The 17,052-nt window shown below is 39.9% G+C and overlaps 1 protein-coding gene across 8 annotated transcripts in view; it reads left to right on the forward strand.

The window, feature by feature from the left end:
• MAST4 (microtubule associated serine/threonine kinase family member 4) overlaps positions 1 to 17,052 on the forward strand; it is a 574,487-nt gene that overhangs the window by 160,043 nt on the left and 397,392 nt on the right. For all 8 annotated transcript variants that reach the window (XM_067031060.1, XM_067031065.1, XM_067031056.1 and 5 more), the window contains exon 2: positions 12,086 to 12,239. In XM_067031060.1, the coding sequence (XP_066887161.1) occupies positions 12,113 to 12,239 (127 nt within the window). In that variant the 5' untranslated portion in view covers positions 12,086 to 12,112. The remainder of the gene's footprint in view (positions 1 to 12,085; positions 12,240 to 17,052) is intronic.

Raw genomic sequence — 17,052 nt, forward strand, 5'->3', positions numbered from 1 at the left:
TATCATTCGCCCCCTATAAGTGGCTGAGTGCTGTTCTAGCTGTAGGCTTGCCTCACAGCCCTGCCTCCCCCTCTCCCCTGTTTTCTGGTCCCCTCAGGAAATGGGATGTGATGCACGCACTGCTTTTAGACCACCCACCATGGTGGGGCGGTTGGTGCCTTAAGAAGGACGGATGTTTAGGGTCAGGCTATGTGGCACCGATGGTGGGAGAAACTCTGCTCTTCCTCCTACACCTCCTCTCAGAGAAGGTTTAGCTGCCAGCTATTCTACTTGGTTGGTTTTCATTTAGTTGAAAAAAACACTTGTCTTTCGGTGCTTATTTCACATTTTTCATGTTCCTTCTCTTTCCGTCTCTGGAGCAACAGCAAATCCTTCCTCCTGCCGTAACACAAAATAGTTCTCCTCAGCCTCAGACCCTGTGGACTCAGGTATTTCCCCTCTATGGTACTTAGCACAGCAGCTTCTCAACAAAGAGAGGATTCTCCTCATACGTCCTTCTTAGACCAACTTGTTTAGAAAATAATTTTTTTTCTGTACCCCATTAAAGAAAAGCTTGAAAAGCCCAAGCTAGAAGGAAAATTACCAAGTGGTTACACACCGCTCTGTGTTCCTTCAGGCACTGGCTTCAGGGTCCCCGAGAAGAGCGTAATCTATGTGAGTAAATGATCGTTAACTCCTTTCTGCGTTTCAGGCATTAAGTGACACCCGCATGGCTTAGTCAGTACAGTAAGGACCGGAAATTAATTAGGTGCTGGACCACAGCTCTACTCAAAGCCACTACAATCCCTCACACCTAACTCCGTTGTTGCACTTGCCATGTTGTTTCATGGTTGTGCTTTTGTGTCTGTCTCCTGCACTCTGGTAGAAGCGTCCTAAGGAAGATGACTATGTGCATTCTGTTTTTTATCTTCAGCCCTTAGCACAATGTCTAGTTGTTAAAACAACTCTTGGTTGATAAAGCATGTATGAACAAAACCCATAGAAAATCATACAAGTCAATTATAATAGAGTGGCGGATACCAGCAGGACTGCAGGAGTAGGTAAGGGGAGCAAGGTAATAGATTGTAGGTCTGGAAATCCGGGTTCTGGTCAGGATTCATGCACCAGAAACCTAGGCGGTTATCTTTGCAAACCTGAGCGATTGACTTGGCCGGGCCTCTGTCTTCTGAAAAGCAGGAAATTAGACTACAGGTGATTCTATTTTGTGATTCTTTAATTCTGACTTGAGGATTCAGCTAAGAAGTCCTAGAAAGTGCTTCCGTAGACTACCAATTAGGATTGAACTAGATCATTCAGATTGGTTGACGCCAGAGTGTAAGACCCAGTCTTCTCTGGGGAGCCTTCTAGGACCGAGGATGAACTTTCCGGGGCTTCATGTGCTTTGCTGCTGTGAGCCCCTCTCACGGTTTGGAACAGTGGAAGGACCATGGGCTTTGGAGTTAGGAGTCTTGAGCTTGATTCCTTTTGTACCTCCTGTGGAGCTGATAACTTTGGAGGGGTTAAACTTTCCCAGTGTGTTTGCCCATTGGTAGAATGGGAATACTACTGCTACCTGCCTGGCGGTCTACTCTCCGCACCAGAGGGGAAAGCTGGCACAGAATGTCAAGTTTTGTGGCATCGTGGAGATTTTCCTCTCTGACTTTAAGTGCAGGGACAATGAACGGTAAAGAATATATTCTCTGCCTGCTTTGTTAACGGTGGTCAGAAACTTTAGTTATGTTGCTGATGGAGACATGATGGTGCCGGGGGAATTTAATGTCTTCGGATAAGTAAACAACTTCAGGCATAGATCAGATCCCTAACTAAAGGTCAGAGACACATCTAGAATATGAAAGTGACGGGAAAATAGGCGATATGTATGCAAAGTCAAATCGGTATATTCCCTGTGCTTCCTCAGTGTCATTGTTTCTAAATTAAGAGGTGCTGTGTTTCGAAATACTGTAATATAATACTAACTCTTCTTTTTTCATCTTCAGACAATTGAATTTAATGCTTTCTGTACACATCACAATTAAACGCCTGCTGTGTGGCGCTTTGTCATTGGGACTGTGATGATACAGCTGGTGGTGTGTTTGTTGGCGGGAGGATGTTCATAAGCAAAGGAATTCACTTTCTTGAAGCTGAGTTGACAGACAAAAGCGAGATTGTGGTATCAAAGTGCTAATTTACATATTTCTCTCAGGAAGGAAGAAAGAAAATCAGTTCTCTTAAGAGGTGAAACTAGTGGTGCAGCTCTGTTTAGGTGAATGCCATTGTAGTTTGATCTACTAATGTCTGTTAGGATGTTTCTGAAACACTTTTTGTATTGCTAATTGAAGTTTGTGATTCAAAGAATTAATTACAAAACTGAAGATGGAAAATGATATTGGTATCTAGTACATCTTTCAGTTTAAATATGTTCTACTGATGTCGTTTTCAAAACATGGATGTTCATTGAGACAGTGAAATGCAATAAACAGCTAAATAGGTTGGGTAAATTAATGTGGCTCAGGAAATGGTTTGATAACAAATCTTGTTGACATGAACAATTCTTGCTTAGATTCTATCTGTGCTCTACGTTTGCCACCCACTTCTTGTTCTCAGAAGGTTTTAAGATGACCTGCAGTAACACATAACTCAGCAAGAAGAAAAACTTAAAAATAGGTGCAGACTGGGCTTCCCTGGTGGCGCAGTGGTTGAGAGTCCGCCTGCCGATGCAGGGGACACGGGTTCGTGCCCCGGTGCAGGAAGATGCCACATGCCCTGGAGCGGTTGGGCCCATGAGCCATGGCTGCTGAGCTTGCACGTCCGGAGCCTGTGCTCGGCAACGGGAGAGGCCACAACAGTGAGAGGCCCGCGTACCGAAAAAAAAATAATAATAATAAATAAATAAATAAATAGGTGCAGATAGACAAAAGAAAAGCAAGTATAGAGCAGAGTTTCTTAAGAGTGACATTATGGATGTTGTATGCTGGATAATTCTTTGCTGCTGGGGGCTGTCCTGGGCTTTGCAGAATGTTTAGTAGCACCCTTCGTCTCTAGCCAGTAGATCCCAGCACATGCCCTGCCCGCTTTATGTTGGACAAACCAAAAATGGTTCCAGACATGGCCAAACGTCCCCCAGGCAACAAGATTACCACTACTTGAGACCACTATAACAAAATACCGTAGAGTGGGTGCCTTATAAGCACAGTTTACCTCTCATAGTTCTGGAGGCTGGGAAGTCCAAGGTCAAGCCGTTGGCAGATACAGTGTCTGGTGAGAGCCTGTTTCCTGGTTCATAGCCAGATTTTTTTCTAGCTATGTTCTCACGTGGTGGAAGGGGCAAAGGAGCTCTATGGGATTTCCCATTCATGACGGCTCGGCCCTCATGACCTAATCACCTCCCAGAGGTCTTACCTCCAAATACCATCATTTTGGGGGTTTAAGGGTCAACATATAAATTTGCGGTGGGGACACAAACATTCAGTCTAGCAGAGGGTAAGGTGAAATCCAGTGGGGTTGCTGCAGGTTACAACCAGATCCATGAAGTTTTGATGGAGACTGGACAGGCCACACTTGCTGGTGATAGACTGCAAGCTTTGTCCTATGATTTCAAGTGGCTGAATTAGAGGAACATGATTAGTTATAGGGTTCATGGGCTTCCCAGGATAAAATAAGACCATAACCCAGCAGAAGCAGAGCTGTTTCTAGTGCAGAGAACTGACAGCATTTTCTCCAGGGTTCTGTCTCTCCAGCTGGAATGAAGCTCTAGTGGACACGGATTTTTGTCTGTTCTGTGTTGTGCCCAGAGGAATACCTGGTTCCCAGCTGCTTAATATATGTATAGAGATGAGTCTTGACAAGGAGGATACTGTTCAATATAGGCCCTTATGTTTATAGAACAGAGTGGCAGGACTTATAGAGGGCTGCTTCTTGCAATATCATTAAATGGAAACATGCATTCTGGGTGGCATAGTCCAATATGAATGTCAGCAAATTCAGTTAAATGGGCCCCAGTAAGATGTGGTCCAAGATTGTAGCTCTCTCAGTGTCTGACTCGATCTATAGTAAGATTTTAGGACGCCAGGGGTAGGGAGGTTGTATATTCTTCAGGCAGTGGTGAGAATGTTAAATATTTTCTCTTCTCTCTATTCTTTGAGTCACCGTAGAGAGAAGAATGCTGGAGAGGTACCACTGGGAAGGGCCAGGCAAATAAAGAGCCATATGCTTTACGAGTCAACAGGCTAATAAGTAAGGCAAGGGGAGACTTGAGCTGTGAAGACACTTACCATCTACATTATTACTTAGTGCTTGTATGTGTCAAGCCCTTTTCATCCAGCCTCCCTCTGAGTCCTCACCACCTCTGAGGCCCCTACTTCAGAGAGGAGTTCAGTAGCATGACAATGGGATTCTGTACCTGACAATTCAAATTGGGAGTAAGCTTCTCACCTCATCCATGCTGAGAACCCCATGATCAAGACCCAGGAGTCTGTGCTCTAGAGCACAGCACAAGAATTACAGCCTGAAATAATTTGATTTATTTATTTTTATGTTTTAGTTATTTCTTGTTTTGGCCTGAAATAATTTTAAAGCAGTTCATTCAAACCAAGTTCTCATTTGAGCCATAAAGAAAAAAAAAGACAACTCAGTAAAACTATAATCAGTTTAATTTCCTTGCAAACCATTTATGATGAAGTACACATACAGAGATGTTTCCGAATGAAGTAACTTCTACATGGGGATGTTAAAAGCCACCACAGCTAATATTTATTGCACACATACTGCATTCTATGTATTGTTTTAAGCACATATATGAATTCTTTTAAACTTCACAGCCACCTCAAGAGATAGGTAGTATTCTTACTGACATTTTGCAGATGAGGAAACAGGCATAGAAAGAGTTAAATGTCCTAATTAGGATAGGAAGTGTTGGTATTCCTGGCCACTAAGGAATTAGTATGAAAACAATAATGACTGTCTTAACTATAGAACCCTATCAAATTTCAAAATGTTGTTTATAGGACTTGGTTTAAATGTAAATAAAATCCAATTTTGCAATAAACTCATTTCAGGTTGCCAATTTGATTCCTTTCTGGATGGAGGCAATAGAGCAATTAATTAAGATTATAAGCATAGTCTATGCAGTGTTACAATTATTCATTTATTTTCATATCTTCAGTTTCTTAGAATATTTAAAATCAAGAAACAGAATAGTGAACAGTGTCTTCATAACCCTATGTTACTAGTCAATCTCTTTCTCTCTTTTTTAGCATAAAAAAGACTTTACTGTCAGACCCTATTATGTATGCGGTGATCCCTCTGAACTAATGAACTTTGGCCTTAGGGCACATGCATTCTGGATGGGTCTTTAAAATGCACGTGCCACATCTTGGGAACAATAAGGATTTACTGAAAGGAGGAGCTGATAGACACAGTGATTATGCTAGTTAGGATAGATTTAAAAGGTCGAATAATTCATTATTTAGGAATCACCTTCAGAGGTAGCAGTGTTCGGAAATTAGCATATTAGTTTGTATATAGAAAAGATTCTTTGAAAAGATGCCATTTGCTCTAAGCTAAGGGTCTTTTTCATATATGAAGTGTTCAACGTTGTCAAAATGCTAGACTCCCTTTAGCATTTTTACCTTGAGTAACATTTAATATTATACGTTGATCCTGTTTCTTTCCAGTAATCAAAGTCCTTTATTGCATATGTTTTTCTATTTTTTGTTTAATCTGAATACCAGAGATTTGTAATTTGTTCTCTCAACAAATATTTATAAGGTGCCTTTTAAGTAGAGCAGTGGACAAATGGTGGACAAAACAGAGTAGTATGTAATTTCATGTAATTTACATTCTAGTGGGAGAAGAAGGACAATAAACAAATATAAAAGGTCTAACATGTTTGTAGTGATAGATGCTAAGGAGAAAAATTGAAAAGAGAAAAAAAGTGATGGGCCTACCCATTGTAACCAAGCAGGACCCTATGGGACCTTCCCAGGACAGAATTCTCCCCCATATCCTCTGCTTTAGCTCCTCTCTGAAGTACCTAGATGATAGTATCTGATGTATACTTCCTGAGTTTTTCAGATGCTAAAGCCACCACCAAATGGAAGAAATTAACTGCTTGATATTCATGAGCTGGTAGCCCCCAGACCTTCTGGCACCTAAGGATTGATTTCCATCAACCAGTCCTGGACTGATGACAAACCCTGGGATACCCCTCCCTCACCTTGCCTTTAAAAATGCTTTGCTGAAACCCTTCAGGGAGTTTGGGTTTTTTGAGCATGAGCCACCCATTTTCCTTGCTTGGCCGTGCAATAAACCTTTCTCTGCTCCGAACGCCAATGTTTGTTTCAGTTTATTTTATTTGACTTCACTGTACACGGCGCACACAAACTTGTGTTCAGTAACATTTTTACGTAGGGCCATTAGAGAAAGCTCCCCCTGAAAGGGTAAGCTTTTAATAGAGACCTTTAGGATGGGGGGAAACATGGTAGCTAATATCTGGAGTGTATCCCAGGTAGAGGAAGTAATCAGTGTCAAGGTCCTGGGTGGAGAGATGCCTGGGGCTTTTGAGGTCCGGCAACAGACGGAAGTGGAGTGAGTGGCTTAGTAGGAGCTGGGTTCAGAGAGATGGGGGTAGAGGTGGTAGGACCTTGTAGGGCATTGTCAAGACTTCAGATTTTGTTCTGGGTGAAGGGGAAGTCATGGGAGGACTCCAAGCAGAGGATCTGGAGCATCTGGCTTATGTTTTAGAAGGGTCACTGGCTGCTGTGCTGAGAGTAGGACGGAAGCAAAGAGATCTATTGGGAGGCTATTTCAAGAGAGATCCGGAAGGCAGAGACAGGAGTGGTAGCAGTAAAAGTGGTGAAGTGATTGGGTTCTGGATATATTTTAGAGGTTGAGTTAGGGGATTTGCTGATCAGCTATAGAGTAAGAAAGAGAAGTTTAGAATAAGTGTAAGGTTTGTGACTTGAGAAGCTAGACAAAAGGAGTTGCCATTTACTGAAGTTGGAAAAATCTCTTTAGTTTCCAAATAACAATGGTTATGTGAACATGTAAATGAGAGAACTTGTGTGCTTGGGCAGGAAAATGTCTGGAGATAAGGCTGGAGAAAACTGTCAGTTAAGAAGGCTACAAGTTCAGTGTTCATCGAAAGTTATAATATGCCTTTTTTAGAAAGATGGATGAAACTGTGGGATATAGCCATAGAAGAAACACATGGTGCATGTTTGGAGACAGTGGTAGTGGTTGTGGTGTTGATGGCAGAGACACTAAACAAAATAAGACCCAGTCTTGTAAATGATTTGGCTTTAATTCATATTCACTGATGGCAGAAGCCACAGTGTAATTGTGGTGGACTCTTCTGTTTTACTCATCCTGATAGTTGTAAAACAGCAAACAATGGTTGGAGATGATCAATATAGAAGATAGATTTGGATTTCTGGTGATTAGCATTTCTGTAGGACTGGTAATTTTGGAAACTTTCCCCCAAGTCTGGATCAGACTTACAGTAGTTGTGTATGCCGTTTGTTCTCTAGGATGCTTACATGTTTCCTGTGATAAACTGCTAGCAAAATTATTACTGAAATGCAAATCAAAACTACAATGAGGTATCATCTCATACCAGTCAGAATGGTCATCATCAAAATGTCTATAAATAATAAATGCTGTAGGGGGTGTGGAGGAAAGGGAACCCTCCTACACTGTCGGTGGGGAATGTAAGTCAGTGTAGCCACTATAGAGAACACTGTGGAGGTTCCTTAGAAAAACAGAAATAGAGTTATCATGATCCAGCAATCCCACTCCTGGGCATATATACGGAAAAGACAAAAACTCTTATTTGAAAAGATACACGCACACCAGTGTCCACAGCAGCTCTATTTACAATAGCCAAGACATGGAAGCAACCTAAGTGTCCATTGACAGATGAATGGATAAAGAACACGTGGTATATATACAATGGAATAGTGTTACTGAGCCATAAAAAAGGATGAAATAATGCCATTTGCTGCAACATGGATGGACCTGGAGATTATCATACTAAGTGAAGTGAGTCAGATAAAGGCAATTATCATATGATATCACTTATATATGGAAACTTAAAAAATGATACAAATGAAGTTACTTACAAAACAGGAACAGATTCACTGACATAGAAAACAAACTTACCAAAGGGGAAAGGAGGTAGGAGGGATAAATTAGGAGTTTGGGATTAACAAATACACACTACTATATATAAAATAGGTAAACAACAAGGACATACTGTATAGCACAGGGAACTATATTCAATATCTTGTAATAACATAATGGGACAGAATCTGATAAAGAGTGTGTGTATATATACATATTCTTGTGTGTGTCTGTGTTTAACTGAATCACTTTCTTATACCTGAAACATTGTAAATCAACTATACTTCAATTTAAAAAAAAAAACTGCTAGCAAGAGAGGTTGCTTACCTGTAAGAGGTGAGTTTGGTCCCTGTCTGTCTGACTTCCAAATTCAGTAATATGCAAATGCACCTTTTCAAACTGTTTTGTGGCTATTGGAACTAAAAGCGGTTAAGAAAATTAAAGGTAGGTAGTTTTGAGGAAAGCTAGTCTACCAGGAATCAATGCTCGCCATCAGCGGATGAAGTACAGAGAATGTGTTTCAGTCCAGGATACTTTGTGGCTAGCGGCGTGCTAGGTGACGAGGGAGTAGGGTCTGGCTCTCCAGGAGTCCACTGACTGCTTGGTGAGGGAAATTAGAAGTGTTCACAGCAAGTATGACAAATGCAGGCTTAGATGCCCTTGAACATGAGTGAAAGTTGTAAAGACAACCTCTGTCTTTAGTTGAATTCCTTGTAGTGTGGAGACTTTGGAAGCTTGGAAAGGTTGGAAAACCTTAAACTGAAATCATTCAGAGGGTAGCGTCCAAAGTGATATGTTGACTGTCTGCCTTAAGCTCCAGGGTCCGATGAAATGTTTTTAAAGGGATCATGAGTGTTTGAATCAGGACAAAAAATGAAAAATAAATTGCAAGGCTGTAGTGGACCATTTTGAGAAGCTCTGACTAACTCTAGAAAGAAAAGTAGAGCGACTGACAACACAGCAAATTTGGAAAAATGATATATTTAGAGAGAGCGCTGTTGAGAGTGTGAATTTGATGTGAGGAAGAAAATGGGATCCTGGAACATGGCACAATGCTTATGGGTTTTTCTGCTTATATTGTGTTGGGAACATTTGCAGCCCTCACTCTTCACTGCCTCGATTTTGCCAGATTAAAAATAATACTCCTCTCTTGGGGTTGTGATTCTGATTAAAAAACTCTGGCTTATGGACTAATAGCTTATGACTCTATATGTGATGAAATGGATTTTCTTTTTTATTTGCCTACACTTTCTCCTTGGTTTCCTTCTCTTTCTTCTACACTTGTTTCATGTCTTTTATGGCTTTGTTGGAAATATGTAAGGAAATCACATAATTCCTCCTTAGGAATTATCTTCTTTCGTCTACTTATTTTTTTCACCCTCTGGCAATATAACAAACTTCCCCAGAGAAATGAATTATAATTCCACAAGCTGAAAAATTTAACTTCAGGTGAAAAATAAGTAGCAGAAGTTGATGAACCTTAAACAATAAATATTTGTATTTAATGCAGCTGCCACTAGTAATTAAGAGAAAATGACTTAACTGAAATGGACCCTAACTCACTTGGTTATTCTGAGGGGTTCTTGGTGCATTTATGCGAGTAGTAGCGATTATGGAGCATTTTGTTGAATGTCTATGACACATTGCCACCTTGTGGCTGCATGTTTTTCTTTCACTGTAAAAGCAAATTTTTAATATCAAGTCTACATATTTTTTCCCCTAGTATTTATACTTCCCTTGATAACAAAAGATTTGAGACATCTTAGAAGAATACATTTAATACAGGGCAGGAGAATTTAAGACAGTGTCCTTGTTATTTGAAGAGGCAGGCCAAAGTATTGAGGGGTAAAAATCCACAATGTCTGCAACTAACTCTCGGTATAGGGGTGGTAGGGCAAAGAGAAAGCGGGAGAGAGAGAGAGGGAGAAGGGGCAAAAGCCATGGGCGGAAGTTGACAATTCACCACTGGTCAAGGGAATGTGGTTTTTATTGTACTAATCTTACAACTTTTCTGTTGTTTCAAATTTCCTTAAAATTTCCCCAAAATATTGGCAGAAAAAAAAGAAAAAAAAAAAAACTGGGGTAAGGGCATAAAATAGAGCCAAGAAGGAGGCAAAATTGACCTCTGTGTTGTGTAATGGACTGACTGCATTTGGACCCCTGGCTGGGTTCTGCGTTTTCTGGTAGCTGATGTGTTACTGTCCAAGGTGCCCTTGCTGCATTTCATTGTCGGTAAGGTTTAAGGGCAAAGTGTCTAACACTAGACAGAAATTCTCTCTTGGAGGCCGTGCTAAGTAGGACACTGATGGAATGAACAGCAACCCTAACAAATACTTCCAAAAGTACAATCTGCAATTCCTCTTCCCTGCTGATCAGGGCAGATCCTGGAGTGGATGCACCTCTAGTTTCCTGAGGACCTCTCACTAAACTACTAAGTGGCAGTGAAATACAGTAAAATACTGACTGGCAGTGAATTTCAGATGGTACTGATTGACAAGTGCTTGAAATCCAGCTGTTCTGTGTTACTAATGAATACAGCTGAGCTTGGGGGCGAGTTGACATCATGTAACAGCTGAGTGAGCGTAGCCCATTTCCTTCCAACTGGCTTGAGAGGAGTTACTCATAGGCAAGGTCAAATTTCTTTTTGTGCCATGGTTTTGAATATACTGCATGGCATAGACAGACACATAGATGACTTCATCCCTGAATTTCTTTTTCCTGTAAATACACCCATGAGAGTCTTAATCTGAAAAAATTCTGACAGGTATAAGCAGATGACCTTCTCCCTACCCAGGAAAACAAAACAAATCTCAGTGAAGCATCCCTAAAAATGCCTGGCTTTGAGCAGTGTTACCCAACTCTTGTTTGTTTTTAAATTTCTACGAATTTGGCTCTTTTCTGTGGCAGTTGGAATATCCGTGAATATTTTTTGTACTTCATTTTTGTTCTTAATAACTATCTGGGTATATGCATGTGCACATTAATAGTTTTGTCTTTAGTAACTATCTAGACACATATACATGCATATATACTTACTTGAAGGAGAACATTTTAAAACATAGGGCCCTATTCAGGTATGAGAGGTTTTCTTCTGAAAGCAAGACAGATCTTGAAATAAGTGTTGTGACACAAGGGATTCTTTTGTAGAAAGCTGTCTGTGTGTGTGTGTGTGTGTGTGTGTGTGTGTGTGTGTGTTACGCGGGCCTCTCACTGTTGTGGCCTCTCCCGTTGCGGAGCACAGGCTCCACGGCATGTGGGATCCTCCCGGACCGGGGCAAGAACCCGTGTCCCCTGCATCGGCAGGTGGGCCCTCAACCACTGCGCCACCAGGGAAGCCCCGAAAGCTGTCTTTTGAAGTGACTTTGGTTTCTATGACTCTTGTGACAGATTTTCTTTTAAAAAGGTATGAAGTGATATCAGGACGTATTGATTTCCATTAAGGGCTGTGGTGCTTAGAAAGTACCCTTCCCTACGTATATTTGTGAGCACCAAAATCTTGTGAATTTTCTTTTGTGAACAACTGAAGTGACCTTTGGATTCTCTGTAGAATCTATAGAGTGATATTCTTCATTTTTTTTAGGAGGATCATGGCCCGCAGAAAGGTATCTTTTATATAATGACTCTGGATACACACACATACATGTATAACTTAACCATTTCATGAAATGATTCTTCTCCTTCCTTCATTGGACTCTGATCATTTCTGTTCTGCTGGTCACCATCTACTAAACTTGATTTCATGACCCACTAATTCGCTTGCAAAACACTGCAATGGAGGTTTTGCAGCAAGCCAGATACTCTTTCAGATGGAAGACTCAACAGTGGAACCCTGACGTCTCTAAACCAGCCAAATTCAAAACAGTGTTAGGAGAGAGGGATTTAGAAGGAAAAGAGGGAAGAAAGTATGCCTGGTGGGGAGGGGTGCGGTGTCTTTCATTCTGGTTGAGAGCATCCCCAGGAAGTGATGCCGCTGTCCTTCTCTCTACAGCTTGACCACATACTATCCCCTCCACCCATGCCATTTCGGAAATGCAGCAACCCAGACGTGGCTTCCGGCCCTGGAAAGTCGCTGAAGTTTAAAAGACAGCTGAGTGAGGATGGAAGACAGCTGCGGCGAGGAAGCCTGGGGGGTGCTCTGACTGGTGAGTCGCAGGGGTGACTCGTTTAAGAGAGGGGGTTACATTTACACAGTACAGTTGACCCTCTGTATCCACGTTTCCACATCCACAGGTTCAACCAACTACAGATGGAAAATATTAAAAAAAAAAAAAAAAATTCCAGAAAGTTCCCTAAAGCAAAACTTGAATTTGCCATCTGCTGGCAACTATCTACACAGCATTTACGTTGTATTAGGTATTATGAGTAATCTAAAGATGACTTAAAGTATCCGGGAGTATATGCATAGTTGATAAACACATATGGTGCCATTTTATATAAGGGACTTGAACATCTGTGAGAGTCCTGAAACCAGTCCCTGTGGATAGGTGGGGACAACTGTAGCGTGTCCTCAGTGACAGTGGAGTTCCCTGTGTGAAAATCAGCCCCTTAGAATGTACCTGCCCCTCCACAGACCAGTTGGTACAACCTAATCCAATTCAGAGAGCCATTAAATTGAGGATTATATTAGTAAACTTTACTGAAGTATAATTTACATAAAATAAAATGTATCCATTATAATAAGTGTACCTGTGGATGGGTTTTAGCGAATTTACACACCAGTGTAATTACCACCAAAGTCAAGATATAACATGTTCCCTTGCCCCTTCTTTGGGCCCAGGCAACCCCAGAGCTGCTTTTCATCACTATAGATTAGATTTATCTTAAGAATTTTATACTAATGGAATCATACATTGCATGCTTTTTTGTGTCTGGCTTCTTTCGCTCAGTATGTTTTTAAGATGCATCTATGTTGTTAGGTGTATCAGTAGTGTATGTTGAACCTCATAAGAAACCGCCAGACTATTTCCAAAATGGTACCATTTTACATTCCCACCAGCAACAGGTGAGTGAACTAATTGCTCTGCATCCTTGCCCATCTGTGGTAGTGCAAGTTTTTTTTAAATTCTAGCTATTTAAATGGGTTAGTAGTTGTATCACTTTCTGGTTTTAATTTATATTTTCTTGATGACTAAATGATGTCAAACATCTTTTCACGTGCTCATTGGACATTCATATTTCTTCTTTTGTGAAGTGCTTATTTAAATTTTTCACCCATTTTTTCCTTTCACCCATTTTTTTTAATAGAATCAATGTTTTTTTTAAAATTAATTAATTTATTTTATTTTTATGGCTGTGTTGGGTCTCTGTTTCTGTGCGAGGGCTTTCTCTAGTTGTGGCAAGCGGGGGCCACTCTTCATCGCGGTGCACAGGGCTCTCACTATCGCGGCCTCTCTTGTTGCGGAGCACAGGCTCCAGACGCGCAGGCTCAGTAATTGTGGCTCACGGGCCCAGTTGCTCCGCAGCATGTGGGATCTTCCCAGCCAGGGCTCGAACCCGTATCCACTGCATCGGCAGGCAGACTCTCAACCACTGCGCCACCAGGGAAGCCCTTTTCACCCATTTTAAAATTGTGTTGTTAAAATGTAATTAATTAAAAAATTAAAATCCAGAAAATCTACAAATAACTTTTATTGGCTTGAAAGATAGCCAAATTAAAATAACTTAAAGCATGTTTTTTAAAAAAATAATTTCCCATATAAATTTTCATGTTATTAAACTCAATTTTAAATCACTAAATGTTAGATTTCTATTTTTTCATTCTGAGAGCTTTTTCCTCTAAATATAAATATTTTAAAGAAACTTTATTATTTTTTAACAATAAAGTTTTCTCTACATATGACAGTCTTGTCTGCCAGTTCATAAATGACCTGGAAAACAAGTTCTTCATTTTTTTGGAGAATTATGGATTTTGACTTTTTGGAGGTGAAATTTCTGGGAGCAGAAATGCTTCTGTACCATGATCAGCAGAGTCTAGAACATGTGACCCACTGTGGCACACTGCTGAGGTGTAGGGTGAAGCTGACTTCAGGCCAAGGGGAAAAAATTCATTAAAAAATTTCTGCACTTCATTAAAATTAGGGCAAATGTTCACACTTTAGTTTTACTTATGTTCTTTTAATGCTTTTTAGGACATTTTCTTTGCTTTCATTTCTATAAATGCAGAATATTTGCTTTTTTAAGTAGGAGATCCTAAAGATTTAGTCTAACCCTTAGTTTTTTAGCAGGGGAGATTAAATCTTAATGGTTAAAAGGCTCACCCCTAACTTACTAATAACTTCACTTAGGGAATTTACTTACTTAGGTTAAACTATTTTTGACCAATAGGAGGGGGGGGGAGTAATGGTTGCTCCAATTTTTGCTAAATCAGTTTACTTAAAACTTTAAAATAATGCAAAGATATAGCTCTTGATGCAGATATATGACCAGAAACATGAAATTTGGCCTTTACCTTTAAAAAAAAAAAGCAGAACTTGATTCCCATTTCAAAATCTCAACAGTTCTAGCAATTCTAGCTAACCTTTTGCAATTTATCTTGATATAAAATTATTTTAGGTAATTAATTTTTGGTCAGATAATTTTCAAAAATGTTTAATAGTCCTTAGGAGAGCTTTTTAAAAAAATCTCTTGAACATCAGCTTGTTTTAAAAAACAGTAGCTTGAAAGTGATTTTGGAATATGAAGAAAACATTCTTAGTTGGTCTTCTACATAGCTGAGGATTTAATGAAGTAACTCATACAAAGCAGTTAGCCCAATAATGGTGGCTATTAGTATTGTCTGCATAACAAATTGAATTTAGGATTTTTGCAGTTTATGGGTAACTTGGTCTTGTGAATATCAATTTGCAACTCTTATCAATTGAGTTTCTGCTTTGTGTCAGGCACTTGTGCTAGTATCAGGTATTAGAGCAGAGAGAAGAAAGCATCATTTCTGATCATTAAGAAACATGGTTTCCACTAGTTCTAGGCAACTGTAAATAATCACATATGATCTTCCCTTGGAATAGACCGTGTTGCTAAACTTATGTCAAACTGGTTTTGACATCATAAGTTTGTGCCTGATAGTTTCTGTAACTTAAAGACAGCCGTCTTCCTGTTTTTTAACTTTGTTTTATTCCAAGGTTTGTTTACCTTTAGCAGTTTTCTCCTGTTTTCTTTGAAACAAAGACTATGTGAAGGCTTAATTTATATTTTGAAAATTTTGCCACCCAATTAGCCTTTATAAGTTTCACTAAACTCTTAGGTCTTTGAGAGGAAGGTCTGTGACCTTTTCAGCTATTCATCCCTAATGACATGACAGCTGACACGAAGACTTTACTATGTGGCAGGCACAGCTTTTAGGGAATTACATTTATTGACTTATTTAATCCTTACAACATCTCTGTGCACTTATGAGGGAGGCAGTCTTATACCCATTTTACAGATGAGAACACTGAGGCACAGACAGGTTGAGTAAATTGCACAAGATCACGATGCTCAGAAACAGCAGAGCCAAGATTTGAACCCAGGTGTTGTGGCTCCACAGTCTGTACTTGTGGCCACTACACTGTGCCTAGCACAGCTGGTACCCAATAGGTTTTCAATATATTCCAGCAGGATTAGTTGGAGTAATTTTTTTTTTCAATTAATTGGAAAATTTGTGCTCAGTTAATATCTGGGGCTGACTCAATCTGTATGGATCCTGGTCCCTTAATTACAAAAGTAAATTAAAACTAGACAATTAAGATGTATTAAAAACTTTAAAATTTATATATTCCTCAATCCAGCCATTCTGTTCCTCAGATTTCATCACAAGGAAATAGTTGTGAATATGTGTAGAGAATTAACTTTAGTTATGTTTAGAGCAGCACTACTTATAATAATTAAAGTCGCATATTATCTAAAATCTAGATATCTGGCAAAAGAATACTGGTGAAACATAATATGTCATACACATAAAGTGGAAAACAATTATAAACATTAAATCATGTTGTGAAAAAATACATTTTAACATTGAAAAACTCACAATATATTTTTAATGTGAAATCTCATTGTTGAATGGCCTTATCTTTTCATAGGACTTAATATAATTGTAATTAAATAATTATATATTTAATGAGAGGAAGGAAAACAATTCCTGTCTACTAAAGAGTTTTCTCAAACTGAGATTATGGTTGACTTGGTCCCCTTTATCATTGGGCAAGTGAAGGTTGCTACATGGCCCTTTTTATACCCTGCAATTCAATCCATGAGTTACTTTTGCCCCTGAGTTTTTTTGTGGTATTAGGTGGTGTGCCAGTTGACAACAGTAATGCTACATAACCACAAAGTTTCACTATCAGACAACAATACATATTCCCTTCTTTCTCCTGTGGCTGCAGGTCACCTGGGTTTGGGGTTATTTAGCCTGGGCTCTGCTGTGATTGGTTCTAGGATGTAGTCTGGGTCTAGATCTGCTCCACGTGTGTCTCTTCTTCCTTGAGCCAGCCAAGGTATTATGTTCTCCTGGTAAGAGACAGGAGCAAGCGTGTGCACATCCACCTGCACAGGCGGGTTTCAAGCCTCTGCCGGCACCATGTCTGCTAACTTTCCATTGGCCAAAGCAAGTCACATGGCCAAGCCCGGCATCAACGGGCCAGAGGCATGTTCCACCCACCATGATACCTTGGCAAAGATGCAGATCTATAACATTCCTGGGGGAAAGCAAAGAATTGGCACCAATAATTCAGTCTGACATAGTTAGCTTTCGTCTCTCTTTAAAAACAGTCTTATAGAGTGAAAATATTTACATTCACCAATTTTTCAATTAAGAAAGTAATATGTGTTCAATGTGGACAGTTTAGAAAATACAGAGCACCATAAAGGAAAAAGCCATAAGCCCATGATTCTACCATGCAGAAACCCTTGATGGAACTTTTGACATTTTCTTCCTCAACTAAAATTTTGAATGACTACGAGTATTAGATCAGAGGAAAAAAT

This window comes from Kogia breviceps, chromosome 4 (assembly GCF_026419965.1).
Source record: "Kogia breviceps isolate mKogBre1 chromosome 4, mKogBre1 haplotype 1, whole genome shotgun sequence".
Taxonomy (NCBI): domain Eukaryota; kingdom Metazoa; phylum Chordata; class Mammalia; order Artiodactyla; family Physeteridae; genus Kogia; species Kogia breviceps.